At 44.2% G+C, this 18,036-nt stretch overlaps 1 protein-coding gene across 2 annotated transcripts in view; it reads left to right on the top strand.

The window, feature by feature from the left end:
* The window catches only part of SDSL (serine dehydratase like), a 273,452-nt gene extending 262,236 nt beyond the window's left edge, over window positions 1-11,216 (top strand). For both annotated transcript variants that reach the window (XM_069619230.1, XM_069619229.1), the window contains 3 exons: window positions 3,790-4,017; window positions 8,294-8,418; window positions 9,921-11,216. In XM_069619230.1, the coding sequence (XP_069475331.1) occupies window positions 3,790-4,017; window positions 8,294-8,418; window positions 9,921-10,114 (547 nt within the window). In that variant the 3' untranslated portion in view covers window positions 10,115-11,216. The remainder of the gene's footprint in view (window positions 1-3,789; window positions 4,018-8,293; window positions 8,419-9,920) is intronic.
* The last annotated feature ends 6,820 nt before the right edge of the window (window positions 11,217-18,036 follow it).

Below are 18,036 nucleotides of genomic sequence, written 5' to 3'. Positions count from 1 at the left end.
TTCTAAGAGAAGACCCCTATATAGAGCATGATATTCTCTAAACGTATGGGTTGCCGTGCCGTTTCAAGTGCCCTAGAGGTATACAGGTATGTAGACGTCAGGTTGTGGCTGCGGCTGCGGCACTATGCAGATCTGATGTGTGGGGATACACTACCACTTAAGGCCCTAGATCAAAAACAACACAATATCCTAACAAGATTGTAAGATGTTGCATATTCTGCACCAGCCATATCGACAAAGATGGAGTTGGGCTGGTGGGGTATAACATCTGAGGTAAAACTAAAGCCCCTTCTGTACTGGACCTACATCTGGAATAACGATTATCTTACAGATTATCGTGAGGTACTAAGGGACATGTGAACTTGACTAGGGGGGACAGGTCTGCCTTGGCTCGAGCATGTCAAGCAGACGTTCTCAAAGCTAAGCCTACCCGATTTGGGGACTCACCCCTGCAAATCGGGCAAGCATACTAAATCAATGACAAAAGCTCCCTACCAGGAGGTCTGGTCTTATCAAGAGACAGTGATGCTGGGGAAGAAAGCGAGAATTTCCATACAGTATCTAGAATCAAAACTGCTACTAGGTTTTGAATCTTATCTGGATTAGTTGAAACCCGAGGAAAGCTCTCTGATGTTAGAATCTAACCCATACAAGCCTTTACCTCTAAATGGCACTATAACATTTCAGCAAGATGCTGTCTCTGTAATTCCCAGGATGAAACAATAGAGCATTTTGTGCTCTTCTGCATGCTTTACGCTGCCCCAGGAAAACGTTGGTTTATACCTTGCTTAGTAGATCTGGGAACAAAGTAAACGAGTGATTGAAGAGTGAGCACACACGATGGTCTCAAGCTACTGCCTTGGATAATGTCCCTCCATGTCACCCCTCTGTGCAGAGGGGCTGCATGCATTGTTTGTGTTTAATTCTAACTAATTCCTTCAAGACAAGAATCAGCAATGCCAAGTCAGGTGTAAAAGAGATCTTTACCATCTACAGAGAATTTGAATCCCCAGCAGTACCCCCTACAACCCTTACTAAAGACGAGACCTGGTGCTCAAGCATCCAAGCAGCACTTTTAGAACTATAGGCTGATCACCACTGTCCCATTCCTCCTAAAAATCTTGGGCCGAGTAGCCTACCTGCAAGTTCAGCAGTTCTTGGAGGATAATGAAATCCTAGGAATGCGTCAATCCAGCTTCCGCCCAGGGCATGGTACTAAATCTGCCCTTCTCGGCCTAAAGAATCAGCTAGACGAGTTCAGGGACAAAGACAAGTCAGCCCTACTCCTCCTCCTTGACCTATCTGCGGCATTTGACCTGGTTAACCACTAAATCCTTTGCCATCACCTCACCACTCACGCTCATTTCTCCGCCTCTGCCACTGCCTGGATCGCTTCCTTTCTGGAGGGAAGAGTAATCAGGGTCTTCTCAGAGATCGCTAACGCCTCTCCCTCGCCCATCACCTGCGGTGTGCCAAAAGGATCTTGCATCGCTCCAACTCTTTATAATATCTTTACCAGGCCCCTATTCAACATCTTGGACTCCCCCGGCATAGCTTCGAACTATGCGATGACAATTAAATTCTGATTCCTCTCTCAGGCAACTTCGCAAACAACACCCTCAACAGGATCTACTCCACAATACAGTCCTGGATGGCAGCCAATCTTTTTCTCCACAGCGACAAAACAGAGATCTTAATTGTCGACCCACCTAGAGCCCTAAAGTCCCTTAACAAGCAATACACTACCTTCCTAATTGACAATTGTTCTATTCCCTTCTCAAATTCTGTAAACACTCTAGGGGTTTACCTGGACACTTCACATTCTATGACCCGACAAGTAAGTGCCATTGCCTCCTCAGCAGTTTATGCTGTATTACCCAAAATGACCTTTTACAATTGACCTTTTGTCCTAATTGACCCAATTATAGTGGTTCTAATTGACCTTCTGCACAATTGACCTTTATTTTATTTTAATTATTTTATATATGTATTGGGATGGCTTTGGATTATAAATAATATAAGGTGATTGGATTGGGGGTTGTGTTTTTTTTTATTGGGTGGTGGGTTGTGGGGGGATTTCCCTACGCAAATATGTCCTAATTGACCTTTTAAATTAGGTCAATTCTCCCGAGGTCAATTGTGAAAAGGTCAATTAGTATACATCCGCTTATGCCACCAATGTCCTCAATGCAGCCAGACCATTCCTTTCTAAGAACAACTGCCTAACCATTGCCCGGGCAATCATTGGTTCCAAGATCGATTACTGCAATGTCATCTTCACTGGCACCTCCTTCGGAAACATCCACAAACTCCAAGTCATACAGAATAACGCCCTCAGAGCAGACCTGAATATCCCCAAAATAGATCATATCTCAAAAGCTAGAAGAGAAGCACATTGCCTCCCCATCCAGGAACGTATCACCTTCAACACACTCTCCATTGCCCACAAGTGCCTCTCCAAACACAGCACCACCTTACCTCGCCCAAAGAATTACCAAAGCCCATTCATCCAGACCCACCAGAACCCCCTAATATGGATCAACTAATTGTTCCAAAAGTAAAGCGATGCCAAGCTGGAGGCTCCAGCTTCCCATACCGTGCTGCTAAACTATGGAACAACCTCCCACCCTCCCACTCTCCCTGAGGGTTGAGAAATCCTACTGGACCTTCCGCAAGGCACTGAAAACTCAACTTTACTTCTAATTCTCAACCCCCCAACCCCCGCGAACACGCCACTAACTTACACTGCCACACCACCATGCTGCATGTTACTATGTTTGAGTACTGCTACTTGGTTAATGTATCTGTGTTATCCTTGATTACATGCCGTAACCATGTCTGTATGACACTATCTTGACTAGTAGTCTTGTAACTACAAGAACGCCTCAATGCCTCCGGGTTCTATGCGCGCTTTACAAATGAAATAAATAAATAAATAAGGCACCCCAATGAAGCCTTGCGTGCATGCACGCCAACTTCTCACATAGCACAGGTCAAGGTGATTGCTTCTTTTCCTGCAGCTTCAAGTCAAATAAGATTTGGCCAATTGAAGGCAGGATGTATGGGCCAGCTCTATTTTCAGACTATTAAGCCACGGAATTAAATGCTGGTTTCAATTTGCTGCTACTCTTAATATAATTTAACATATGGAATCATATGGTACTGTGATTTTAGATGTATATATGAGGTGATGCTTTTATGATTATTAATCGAATAAAGCTATTGATTGATTGATTGATTTGCATGCTGGACATGGATATGTTCAACACCTTAAAGACTGGCTCTCTTGTGTGGCTCGTTACAATATTCATGTGCAAGCCAATCATCTATGCCTTTATAGAAATACCCTGGGAGATGGCTTCCGCTGTAATAGTGTGAGAACACCTCTATTCTAATAGGGACTAAACTTAGTGATTCCATACAAAGGAGGTAAGTACCTTATCCCGCCCATGGAAACTGATCTAAAAAAAAACATGGTTCATAAAATTGAGAAAATTGTCGGGCGCCCCAGTCAACCAGACCGTGATGTCTCTGAAATTGAAATGCAAGTTGAGAGTGGGGCAATGATCTCTGCTTGTGAATTGGAGTTATCATATTGTGGCTATGCAACCATCCTCCACACAGACTGCATGAACTTGTGATATCAATTTTCTGAACATGTACATTTTGAGTCCATTGCTAGTCCTACAGCTGGGTATGTTACAGAGTTGTGCCTTGCATTTCAGACAGAGCTTTATCATGGATGAATTTCCCAACTCTCTGTTGCTCTTCTTTTGTTTCCTTTTCCAGGGAAGGCCACAGCAGCATCATCCAGGAACTGAAAGATTCTCTACCACGTAAACCTGGGGCCATTGTTCTGTCTGTCGGGGGAGGTGGCCTGTTAGTCGGTGTGGTGCAAGGCCTGCGAAAGGTGGGCTGGGCTGATGTGCCCATCATTGCCATGGAAACCAGAGGGGCGGACTGCCTGAATGCATCCCTGAAGGCTGGGAAAATGGTCACGCTCCCAGACATAACCAGGTGGGCATGGGTCTCTAACTCATAGTCCGGCAGTGGGGAGATACCACTGTGCGTGTATGCAAATCATTGTCTCTAAGGTGATGCCTTCACAGGGGCAGCAACACCCAAAATCGTGGACATTGGGCCATCTGTCTTTAACAGTCTTTAATGTTAGTAGCCCAAGGCAACACATGTTCATACCGATAACACTGTCTAAGTATGCCTCTTGACCACCTTCTAGTTTCAGCATAGAGTATAGGGCTAACCTGTGAGCCCCTAATGCTCATGTGAAATAAACTGTTCCCGATGGTCCCAGAATATAATTTGTGTTTCTGCTAAAGCTGCTCTGGTACATCCCTCTGGGGATGATCACAGTATGTCTGCCTTAACAGTGCTCAGCTAAACTCTCACTTGATGCGACCATTGGGGATTAGGGACCCTACAAAGCACTTCACTTCATGTAAGTGTTTTTTTATAGATGGAGTGGTTAGTGGTAGAAAGATGCCTTCTCTACCAGCATCTATTGTCGCTATTGGCCACTTCACCCTAGTCAGTCTTAGTGGTGGTACTTGGCATTGTTTCTCAGCCTTTTGCTATCCTCTAGTGGTGAGCATGGTCTTGCCTGACCTAGATTGCCCGGTCTCTCTCTGGGCAAAAGAAGTTCCCAGGGGGATATCAATTTACAATTATTAAAGTGTCTTCTAGGAATGGCACAGCACGGTCTGTATATACATTTACATCAACTCTCAAGGAAAAACATAAGTCATTTAAAGAAAGGCAACATATTTATATGGTGTTCAGATAAAACAGTTAAAAATAAATGTTGGTCAAAATGTGGGTCATATCATCAACAAGTATCAAAATAAAATCAACAACCATTTTCACTATACAGTATAATTACTACAAAACAGACTTGGCCTACTGTAGAATGTCTGGTTTTAACACAATAAAAACAATGTATCTAAGGACCAATGAAAGATGGGGTTAAAAATGCCCAAAAAGTACTAGTAAGAATGTTGTTCTTGTTTTACAATCAGTCAGGTCTACTTAATTTTCGTCCTATACCACATTGAAGCGTTACCAGCACTGCAGTTGTGTAACAAAGACATTAAGCTTACATTCTGTGTGGTGAGGCACTATTTTATTTTATTTTAAAACATGTAAAATGCATCCCTGACCCACAGGTATCGAGGCGCTTTGCAATGCAATAAAAACCAAATAGTTTAAAATTACAAAACTCAATATAATAAAATCAACATTAAGAGAAGAACTTTAACAATGATATGTACAATTCAGCATATCAATGAGAAAAAAAGACAAAGGAATGTAAAGAGGGGAGTAAATGAATAGAATTAGGGAGGGCGTTGTATGCATGCAGGGCTTACGCTGAAATCTGTGCATGGCAAAATGATGGGATATTTCGGCCAAGATGAAAAGTTCTACGATCACCACAGCCTTATAGGCAATGCAGCAGATCTTGACAAGAATGCACACGTGAATGGGCAACCAATGAAGTGAATAGAAAGGGGATGTGGCGTGATCAAACTTCCGCATTCCAGTAATCAGCCAGGCAGCTGAGTGCAGGACATTTGTTAGCCGAGCTATAGATCAAGCTGCAAGTCCTGCACAACTGTGATTTTCTCAGACCAACCAAGATAGAACAAGAGCTTGGATGGATGAGCGGAAGTCAAGAGGAGGAAGAAGCGATTTTATTTTTTCAATAACGATATCTAAAAAGACAAGATTCTGTGATCTATGAAATGGGATCTTTGAAAATTAGATTATAATCAAGAAGGAAATACAAAGAGTTATCCAAGAACCCCAGGCTAGAGGTGATGCCTAATGAAGAAAGAGTAGCTAGCCAGTATTGAATAGGAATAGGAAAACCCAGTGAGGGAGTAGACACTAAAACAAATTCTTTTCTAGTGGCATTAAGTTTCATCGATAGTCAAGACATGTAATCTTCGATAGCACTGAGGAAGGTGCCCCGGCAGGCGATGTCAGACCTTGATGACACTCTTTGCTATGCCAGAGTGTCATCATTATACTGGTGCATGGAAAGACCCATGCCAGCTCACATATCTCCCATGAGCTCCATATAAACCCTGTAGAGTAAAAGTGGTGGAATAGAGCCCTGAGGCAAGCCACAAGTGTAGGACCAGCCAAACTGATGTATGTGGATTTGATTGTTATTATTGCCTTGTGGCTCACTGTTTCAAAAGCCGCAGAGGGGTCAAGAAGCACCAACATGCAGCCCATCCCAAAATCCAGCATGCCCATTGCATCATCCACTATCTGGAGGGTAGCTGTTTTGGTGCTACAACCAGTATGGAGGCCTTAATCACAATCCCTAGGAAGGTAGTGAGATGATCTGCTGCACTCCACCTGAGGGATTTCCCAAAGAAGGCCAGGAAGGTGATGGGGACAAACATTTGAAAGATCAGACTGACCATATGGTTGTTTCTTCTGGACAGGTACACTATTTCCAACGTTTAATCAGTCATAGTAAATTGAAAGGAGGGATTGACCAGAGGCAACCACGATGTTGCTATGACTGCTGAAATTTGCAGCCAGAATAAAGTCATTAGTATAGGACGTGATAAGGCCATTAAACAGTGCCACAATCTACCTTAGCATGAGGAAAGGTGGCACGATTAAATCTTCTGGGTATGAAATGTTGTGTCATAGACCATTGTACCGAATAATAGTAAAAATAAAAGTATGGCAACTGGCATACAACTCAAATATAGCCACAAGAGAGTTCTACCAAGTAACAATCCTAAGCGTGTAAGTACAATAACAGTGGATCTAATTGCACCTGTTAAGCCAGACAACACTCCCTTGGGGAGCTTTGCATTGGGGATGGAAGTTCGGCAGAAGCAACTGACCCAGTGAGCTGGAGTGGAATTTGTGGATCCTGTGTATGAAAGGGCCAGGGAATAGTATTACCATCTGGGGCAAAAGGGTCTGCCCAAGGAACTAGAACACATTGAACAATGCAGGATCGCTTCTGAAAATAATGTATGTGTGGCTTAGTCCATCAGCTTCAGTAAATGCAGCACGTGGAAGTTAACCGTAGAGCCAGGGCACCACCTTAAAATCTGCACTAGTCTATTAGATGCTAACCATGGAGAAATGCCATGGCATTGTATGGTGTTCATGTAGGATAAGTCAGATTTAATGAAGTTAAAGCTTGAATGAGTAGGACCATCTGGGAGCACATACCGGTGCTCTTCAGGCACCATTTTGAGACGCCTGCACCTCGCTGCCACATGCCGATACACCCCGCAGGGCACACAAGACGGCATATCACCCCGAGCTTCCCAGCCCTGATGACTTTGCTCTTGGCTGCCTCCTGACTCGGTCCTGTGCTCTAACGGCTGCCATGCTCCTCAAACAGTCACAGGCTTTTTCCCTTGGGCCCTTCCCCGGATCTCGTCCACTACTTCAGGGGTCCCGCACCAGTCACCCACGGGGCGCCTGCCTCCAGCCTGGCCGCCCTACCGACCCACGCAACTCCCTCCTGCGCCTTCATCTGCCCTACGATGGAACCCCCCGTGTCCATCTGCTCCTACTGGAAGCACGACTAGTGAGTCTCCTGACCTTTTTGGCCCCAGAAGAAGGCTACAACCTATCCTGCCGAAACATCAGCAGCACACTAACCCAGATTTTCTATGGGCTATCACTTGTGTTGCCTCTAAATCTCTAACATCATACCCAGACGTAGACCATAATATAAGGTCAGACTTTAGCCGGGCATAGGAGACCTATCTTCACTGTCTCCTCTACTTACACTCTCACAGTGTGTTCTTCACATCCAATGACATGGGACACTTGATTTACAAGCTGTTGGCCATATGTACAAATGATTAACCCATACCCCATGCGATTTGCATTTTTGCCATAGTGAATTTTCAACTGTGTGTGTTTTCATCAATGGATATCATGTATTGTTATGCAAAGAAATAACTTAAATATGCTGCACAAAGAAAAAACAGCTCATAATAGAAAGCTAAATTAAACATTATTTTTATAATTTTGAGTCATGTGTTTGGCATCAGCAAGCATATTGCTTTCTACAATGGTTGCTCAGAATGTATGTGCTCCCATTAGGGTCTAAAAACCAGGGTACACTGAATTCCCTCCGTACACCTCTTAGATTCATAGAGGGTAGGACAACCCCCTTGTTGTAGCTTCATATTTCAAAGGACAAGCATGTACGCACTGGTCTGTCAATGTGTCCATAGAAGGCCACCTCAGTGTTATTGCTGACATATCTTCTATTTTTATTTTGCAGCATTGCAACATGTTTAGGGGCCAAGACCCCAGCAGAGCGGGCACTTCAGTGTGCCCAGGAGTGCCCTCTAATCTCTGAGGTGGTGGATGACCAGGAAGCGGTGCGAGCCATGGAGCAGTTCCTCGGTGAGCCGTTCAGTTCCATGCCAGTACTACTGATTATATAATAGTATGTTAAGAGGCATGGTAGAGAACCTTACACTGAGCAAAGGGAACATACAGATGAAGACACACTCAAGAAAAGGCTAAACAGAAAACAACAGACAGTGGCCATCGGTGCATACTCTGAGCAGGATGGCAGGGCGTGGGCATGCTTGCTGCATAGCCTGACTGGGGAGAAGAGTTGGCGGTTGGGACATTCACCACCCGATATAATGTTTCCGCTTCTGTATGGGCCTAGTCTTGGGTATAACGTTTGTAAGAAGGCTGCAGTTCCTTGATTGGGAGCGTATGTGTTTACTAAGCAGGTTTCCACATTTTCAAAGAACCCTTCTACGAGTACCATTCTGCCCTCATCGTCGTTTTTAAAGTTGGTAATTTTAAAAGGTACTGTGGGTTCAATGCAAGTCATTACTCTGCGTTCATACACTGAGTATGCAAAGCCTATGACTCGTCCTTTCCATTTTTTAGCAATTAACTCTTGTCTCTCCTTTGTGAGGTGGGTCTCTTGTAACAATGTGATGTCAATTTTATGCCTGTATAGATACGTATAGACTCTGTTTCTCTTAACATAATTGTTTAAGCCCCAGACATTTCAGGTAGGTAACTTTATGTCATTAGCCATTGTTATCTATAAAGTTCCTCTGATGGGATTTAACCACAGAAGTAAGGCTGTGAGCAGAGTCAGCAAAATCCACTTTTTCGATGAGGAATGCCGATGCTTTCATGGAATTTCAAACTATTCTAGAGAGTTCCCAGGTCTCCAAAGTTGGGATGGTGGAAATATGGCAGGAGAATACTTATGATGAGAGAAATTATGAGAGATCAATTTCTTTCTTTATGCCTGTATTTCCCACTCTGTTTGATCCATGACTAGTTTGCATTTCCTATGTATTCCCATTTAAATATACATGTATTGTAGTTATTTCTACTGCTTTCCTGTCCTGTTAATTGTTGACTCATTCCATATGTCTCCCCTTCCTTTTACCTATCTCTGTCTCTCTCTCTCTCACACACACACGTTGTCTCTTTTTCTCTTCCTCTAATCTTAACCTATGGTCACACACAGTATTAATCCTAGGGGGGGGGTGCACAGGAGGGTGGTCTAGGAGGTGGTTGATTTGGATGTAGTTGCTAGCACACTCTAAGTTTTGTAATGGTGGATAGGTTGTACTAGTGATGGATATTGTGGGAATGAAAAGGGTGGTTTCATCACCTTTGAGGAGTTGGATTTGCTGATCCAAGGAGTGCACATGCTTCATCATGGACATGGTGGTGTGTGTGCAGACAAAGGCACTGATGCACCCCCTTTGTGGTGGCTGCGGTGCACTGGTGGTAGCCGGGTGTATTCATAGAAGCAGTGGGTGGACGTTGATAATTGGTGCGATTTTGAAGCTACGCCATCGGATAAGCCTTGGGGTAAGTTGTGGCTAATACCTTCTTTATTCCGTTCCCCTTCTGATCCACAGATGATGAGAGGATGCTGGTGGAGCCAGCCTGTGGTGCCTCTTTGGCAGCTGTCTACTCTGGGCACATCCAGCGGCTGCAGAGAGAGGGCCGTCTGAGCTCAGACTTGTCCTCGATCGTTATGATTGTCTGTGGAGGGAGCAGCATTAACCTTGCTCAACTCAAGGCCTTGAAGACCAAGCTGGGAATGGAGTGACCTTCTTTCAAGGTGTCTTTGGACTGAGCAGCTGGAAAGGTTGACCTCAGCATGGGGTTAGAGGCTCCTTCCAATCAAGCTTCATCTGTATCCATGACACTGGTATAAGGTGTCAGTACAGTGGTAGAGCTGCTACTCCATTTCGAAGGACTGAAGAGGAAATAAGTAAACCAGTAATTTAAGAAGTGAGTGATTGTGGTATAAATTATCAATTGAAAAGGGTACTTTCTAATTGGACTACAGAGATACACAGAATATGCACAAATCCAGATACTTCACATTATGTGACACAGTACCATTTCTGGTCTCTTTTTTCATGATGTTTGACCATCCGCCGTTCTCAATCGACCTTCCATAATACCTGCTTCCATGGGTGTTAACCGTTAGCAGAGCCTTCTGGCTGACACATGTTTCAAAAATGTCTTTGAATCTTTTTTTCCGATCAAAGCCAATATTTCACCTGTAGCAGTTTCAAGCTATTAGACATGACCCATTCCAAAAAGCGGCATGCGTACAGAGACCAGTGTGCTTGATTGCCGGGCGAGAATCCAGAAAACAAAAACAAACATTGCCAGTACTTCATCTAAAGCATTAGCAAAACTTCAATCCAGGCTTTATGCGAGGCGGGGGATGCACCCACCACTGATTTGAAATGTCCACTCTTACCCATTCTGTCACAACTGTATGTAGGACGCATGATTTAAATTATCTAATTTAAAATCATGTCTTATGGTGTATGAGTTACTGTCTGCATTATGCACGAGTCACCAAAGTTATAGTCGAGTGAAACTGTGCATTCTTTGGTCTTGTCAATTATCTCGTGGTACGTTCCATTCCAAACCAGGTCGCTTCGTTCGTGAGCTCTCAAAGCCTGAGATCCTCCTGACTAATGTTCTAGAAATTGCTGAAGACAAAGTGGAGATTGATTGAAGATTGTATCTGTTTTATGGGGGCCCAACATTGCATAATGTTTTTCTTAAGTGATGAATTTAAAAATGTTTTAACATATCTTTATCTTGTACATACAGAGCACACATCTGCTGACTGATTACATATATGGAAGATCCAGAATCGAATAAATGTAGATAATCAAATGCTGAAATGCCACCTTTTTTATTTCAGACTTTCCAAAGATATATCAGTGACCATTCTTTGCGTTTGACAAAATTCCTATTAGTGTCCTTCCACGTGAGAAAATAGTCCAACTTTCAGTTGCTTATTCTCCTGTCTAGTCAGGATAGTCAGTGCATCCTGGGATAGGCTTCCTTATCTCCGGGCCACCAACCGACCTCCCTCACTTCCTCACCTTTGCTGCCAATCGACTTAAAGTTATCCATATATTATTAATCTTATAAATGCCCATAGTGCTGGAACAGAAGAAAGATGTTGCCGTGGACATCTTGGACTTGGGGGGTGAAGCACACAGGACTTACTACCCCACGTATTCGCCTCGTAGCAAAAAGGTCAACTTTTTAAAGATGTCCATGCACATCATAAGGGCACTAAAATGGTTAATGCATCTCTTAGGTGGTGAGGACTGGGGTTTGATACAGTCTAAGGGAATTAATATCTGCAACCCACAAACATGATCAGAGATAAGCCTCTGTGCATTGCATACGGGGCTCTGGGTGCGTGGGAAGTGATAACTTGACAGAAGTGTTTGCATGTAATTAGAAGTGGGTGACATCCGTGTCAGTCGGTCCATCAATCAGTTAAATTTGCTGGCTTTATACCCCATTCAACAATCCAGTTAAACCAGAATGTAGACTTTTGAGCTGTTCCTGAGGCAATCCATGTGTTGAAACTCAACTGACCCATCTGGCATGTTGCACACTCTCTGAAATTGCCCTTCCTTAACTTGCACGATACCTTCGCTTCACGCTGGGACTGTTCTGCATACCACTAGTTCAGTATTCCATCATGTGCTCCCTTCTCCGGCCTCGCTACCTCCTATCCTTTTCATGTTCATCTGTCACATCAAACCCATATGCATCTTTGTACGGCCTGATACCCAGTTCACTAAATAAAACTCCCAACCAGTGGTCATACATATACTTATTTATGGGACAGAAAATAAGGTAACAGATAGTTTCACTGTCTGTAATAGGAACATTTGTGGTCTACATACATATTTCCATGAGATGGGCACCTACAAATGATACTGCTCAGCCAGAGCATACTGAACAACTCACCATATTTATGTAGCCGCTGCCTTGGTTTTCTGCTTTAAATTTTATTAGCACCTTGGTGGGGGGAGCCAGCCAATCAGGTGGCTAGGAATGCAGGCTTGAACCACCGGTGAAAGCCCGGGTTCCATTCCGCATGACCGCCGGTTCCCCCCGCTGCCATCTTCCCTCCAGCCTCTGCTCCATTTTATTTGTTTTTCCCCCTCCTAAACCCCCACTTACTGTATTTCTGTGGCGGCGGCTCTCCCCACTGCCGCCGCACCTTCCTCTCCTCTCCTGCAGGCCACCATGGAAAGGGAAGAGGGGATCCGTATGCTTCCCTTTCCATGTTGGCCATCTTGGAAAAGCACTTTCCTTCGTTCAACAGGACACACGGCATCCCTTTGAATGAACGAAAATATATTTTTTTGTAGTACCCTGGGTTACTGCTCTGGTAACCCGGGGTGCTAATAGCCTTAATCCCCAAGTCCACGTTCTGGAACGGGGGGGTAATGCCCCGGTGCCCTTGTTATCCACCCTTGCTTTACTCAGGCCAATAACTTGTACTGCCTGGCCATTGCCCCCCACTCCAGCCCTTGGAACAGGGATTAATGCCATATGAATGTTCTCTTTTTCACCCCGAAAAAAAGCAAGGTCCTGCAGGTCAAGTCAATTTTAGTTAAGACTTCTGGAAATACTCTTCTGTCCCCCACTGGTGTTTTAGTTGCAGGGAGAGGGTCCTGCATTGTGGAATCACAAAATGCGGTTCCTTTCTTGGCCTATGTCTGTCAGATGGTGTCAATGTAGGTGTGAAGTATTTATGTTCTCTATCCTGAGTCACGTGTCTAGGCAAGGGATCACTGCTCACCTGTCCATAAATGCTTATCATACATATCATTTGCCCTTGGTTCTAGCCAATGTAGTTGGCCTATTGTTTATTTAGTGAAGCCTGCGAGGCTCACTGCATTTTCTTAGGCCCTGGGGTTCAGTAGCTGGATGTTGCCTACGGCATAGTTTGTTTCTTCTGTGATGGGTGAATGTTCATTAGGTTCAGTGGATTAATGAAAACTATGTGACCCCAAACTCCTGGTTATTGTCTCTATGGTAGTGGAATAATTGAAGAACATTCCGTGTCCTGCTCCTTTCAGCCAAGAGACCTGACATTGACTGGGAGTTCCCTCAGTGAGAGAGGATTCTAACCATGACGGCAATAATCAAACAATGTTTGTATTCAATACCTGGAGAGGTAGAACTCATGGGCAGTGAGTACAAGGGATACAAGAAGGCAAATGAGCATATATGTAGTGTTATAAACAGCCTGGACATGTTTTGTCTTTCCAGGAAGTGCAGTCCCCCATAAGGTGAATGATTGCTTCAGTGTGCTGGGTACTGTTTCAGCAGGTGATCAATGGACAACTTGAAGCCATCTTGTAAGACTCAAATGTGTTGAATAAACAAAACAAAGGGTTTAAGATCTCGGAGGAGACTGGACAGTAGTTCAACAAAACAATGCAAATTAGCCTACTCTGTAGGACCGTGCTCCTCTGTCCCTCTCTCCATTAGACACAGCCTTCCTGTAGGTGAGCAAAAGTTACCAGAGACTTCTTTCTTGTCTGCTGTTGGAGTTTGCTTGTTTTTCATAGCCAATGTCAGATGTTACTCTTTAGCTGTATGAAAGACCATTACCACCACCTCTGGTCATACAGACATGGGCTGGCTTTCTGGTGGATGAGTTCCTTTTTAGGATCATGGACTATCAGGTTCAACCCTGATGCAGGCTGGTGGGGGCGAAATGCCTTTCTCCTACTAGCTAGCTAAAGAGATTCCAGAGGGTCTCCTTTCCTGACCACCTTGCCTTCTGCACACTTTTCTACCTGGCAACCTCCTCCTTTTCCTTGTGTTTATCATGGGGACTTTCCGACACAATGTTCCACAAGACCCTTTCTTCTTCTCCCCACCTACTTTTATCTCTTCCTCATCTCTGCGGTAGTCAGCCTCTATATTCGCACGTGCCTCTAATGGATATGCCACTTTCTCTTCCTTCTTGTTGACACACTGTTCCCTCTCCCCTCCTCTCTTAATGTTCATCTCTTCCTAATCTCTTATGGTTTATCTCTCTTTCTTCGCGACTCCACCTTCACTCAAATTGTCTTTCTACTTCCTCCTTCCTGCTCTTCCTGATTTCACCCCTTTCTACCCAGCTCCTTCACTCCTTCTTGCCACTCTAGCACCACTCCATTCAATCCCCTCGCCCCCTTCTATTCTACCTTCATTATTCTCTCCAATATGGGACTAGGACTGAAATTAAACCCACAAACCCAAAAAAGTGGCCTACGATCATGAAACGTAACTACCCGCAATTCACTTTTGGTAGTATCTTGCGGTGCACTTTTGGATGCAATTCTAGCTGGTACTGCATTTTAAAACAGAATGTACAACTAACATTGATCATGACTGAATGAAATCTAAAGGCAATTTTACAGTGGGTTTGGGGGGCCCCCATGCCCGTGAGGATGCTTTAGGAAAGGCTGTCGCAAACATTTTTTTTGAAAGCATGAAGGAGCAGTAATACTATCCTGTAATAACATGTATGTACTTGATTTGCTCTGTTATGTATATTTATTGTATTATGTATGTGTTCAAACTGATATCTAACCAAGCTGTAAGCTGTCTTTTGCAATGCGCCCTGATACCCTTGGGCCTGGCGCGCAACACAAGTAATAAAACAAAAACAAATATACATCTAAACATATTAAAAAAGACTTAAAGAAAGAGGCTAGGCAATCTTCTTAAATAATTGTATGTAGGGATAGTGATAGGTGGTGCATTACCAAAGAGTGATGGACCAGTGGCAGTGGTCATTTATTGATCCAGTGTTGAAGTCTATTTACCTCAAAACATCAGTGACAATTGGATGGCTTCTAAGTGAAACGTGACTTGAACCTGATATTTGGTACATAAAAAAGCACCTGAGATGTGAAAGTAGGATAATCCATTTGAGCCAAGTCACAACACCACCTAGTAACCCTTGCTGGAAGTTCACCTCCATTCTACGTATGCAGATTAGCCCAAATGGCTCCAAGAAATCATCTTCGTTTTACAGGGCAGTGCTACTTTATCCATAGTTTTATCAACCCAAGACAGACATTTCTCAAGGCTGCCAGACAACTACATACCGGTTTTCACCCTTATTCAGGATGATCATCAGTACATATACAATAGTAGAGTCTTGAAAGCCTTGTGTTTAGAGCATTGGGACATGTTTACTAAACACCTGCAAAGTTATGGTGGGTTTCAAAAGGAATGAAATAATCCTTTCAGCTGAAATGTTAAAGTAGGATCATCCATTTGAGCCAAGTCACATATGCTACTACTCCACCTAACAGGCATAGCTGGAAGTTCACCTCCAGTTCAGAGCTGCATCAGCAAGTCATTGTGGCCCACAATTTGTGGGTATGCAAATTAGCCCAAAAGCAAGCCTTTTGATCCAGGAAGTTGTCTGTGTCTTACAGGGCAGTGCTACTTTAAAGTACTTGGTTGTTGCCTGACAACTTCATACCTGGTTTCACCGTTATAAGGGCTCATCGGTGCAGTAGAGTATTGACAGCCTTGTGGTTGGAGCATTAGAGTATGTTCACAAAACAACGACAGAATTATGGTGGGTTACAAAATGCTTGAAAAATCACTTTTACCTGAAATCTCAAAGTAGGATAATCCATATGAGCCAAGTCACACATGCCACAACACCACCTAGTAGCTGCTGCTACTAGGTGGCACTGTGAGAGTGCTAGAGTGAGCAGCTGTGAGGTGCTCAGTAAGTGTGTTGCATATGTAGGCACTTGTGAGGTTTGATTGTGTGAACAGTGTGAGGTGGCAAGATATGAAGATGAGATTTTGGTAGCGGGGTGGCAGAAATGAGGATAGTTAAGCGAGAGGGATCCTTTTGATTCAGGTTTGTTGGTCCTGTGGTATAGGTGTAGTTAGTGATCATCTCTGTTAACACTAGACCTTGCTGTTCAGGTTTGGTTTGAAGAACAAGGTGAGACCGACCGAATTAGTTCAATCTCCTAAACATCTTGGCCTCTGCCTGGTGATCAGGTCCAATGAAGTTCATTAGAAAAGGTCTGTCTGAATCTATTTGGAGGTTGCAAGGGGAGCGATCTGATGATCTTATATCCCGTAGTCCTAGGTTGGCGAGTTGTGTGCGAATTTGTGGCATGTTATTATTAATTAATTAATATTAATTTCGCATTTATATAGTGCTACGAACCCTCAGGTATCTGAGCGCTGCTTATTATTACCCACGGTGTGTGGTGCTCATTTATCGACCTCGGAAGGATGAAAGGCTGAGTTTGGCGCTGCCAGGATTCAAACCTGCGTCGGCAGGCTATGCACTGATGTCAAAGCGAGCGCTCTACTCACTGTGCCACTTGACCGGCTGTCTTGTAATGTTGTACATAGGCTGTTCTGTCTGATATCTGGTACCTATCTGGTATCCTCTGTGGCATTTCCGGTTGATGTTTGGCACAACACAGGGGGCTGAGTGACATATTACCAAGCCATCCTATTTCCCACCTTATGATGCGGTCTTTTCCCAGTCTTCCCGTCCCAAATATCTCACTGGAAGCTGTAGTTGGGATATCTTACACGCATAAGCAGTGGTATACTGGGTTCTACACAAAGGGAAAATCAATGCAGCATAAATCCTCCTGTGGTTATTTTGCTTATCCCTGGGTTACGTCACCTACAATCTGGGTATCTCCTGGGTGATGGCCAAAGTAAGTCACTCACACAATGTGTTTGAGTGTCCACACACTCCATTTGTATCTTGGCTGTCTGCAGTGAACGTCCCCTCCACATCTTCCTGGTTTTCTGCATCTCACGAGAACTTTCCTTCAGGTCTAAAGGCATGCAGGTTTTATGCCTGGGTGGTAGTAAAGACTGGGGCTGAGTAGGAGTGGCACACAAACAAGACTGGGGGATCCACTCCAGTTTTTGGCTGGGTAGGAGTGGTGCCAGCTCCAGAGCTGATATCAAGGACTGGGCAGCTACAAGCTTCGGGGTTCTAGCTCTATTTCCCCCAACCTAGCACCATCTGCCCTTTTGACATTATGCTGCTTAAATGGGGGCCCTAGTTACTATCGCTGCCCCTTCCCCTTCTTCTGTCTCCTTTCAAACTCATTGACCCATCGTGACATGCTTATGTGTCCGTCGTCCGTCCGTCCGTCCGTCCGTCCATCCATCCATCCATCCATCCATCCACTCCTGTTTGGTGAAGGCTGTCCCATCCCCAACATTGTTCTATAGCTTCTCATCTCTTCCATAATCCTGACTACTTACCACTTCCTTCTTTCTTATCCTTTACCTCCCCTTTCTTGTCCTTAGATTTGACATCCACTTCCTTTTCTCTGATGTTCCACTTCCTTTTAACTCGTGTATCCTTGCTCTAACTTCCTCCCTTCTCCTTTCCACCTTTTAACTCCTATCACATCCTCATCACAACACTCTGACTCATTCCACCCCTCTTGATGTCGCATGATGATCTCTTCCTCTTCCACCATTCTTGCTTTTGCCTCCTTTCCTTCTCCACTTTTTCCTCCTTTCTTCCCTTCTTTCTTCCCTCTCTCTAGCCTTCAGGCGCCTTCTCCTTTAGCTTCTCCACCGACATGCTGACCTCCAACTCTCCACTGCCTCACTCCTGCTCCACCTGCTCACCTCCACATTATCCTGCTCACATGCCATCTTTTTATGTGTCTT

Source organism: Ambystoma mexicanum, chromosome 10 (genome assembly GCF_040938575.1).
Source record: "Ambystoma mexicanum isolate Mex_15411 chromosome 10, UKY_AmexF1_1, whole genome shotgun sequence".
In the NCBI taxonomy this organism is placed as follows: domain Eukaryota; kingdom Metazoa; phylum Chordata; class Amphibia; order Caudata; family Ambystomatidae; genus Ambystoma; species Ambystoma mexicanum.
The sequence above is the reverse complement of the archived record's forward strand: the minus strand, read 5'-3'. Positions and strand labels throughout refer to the sequence as shown.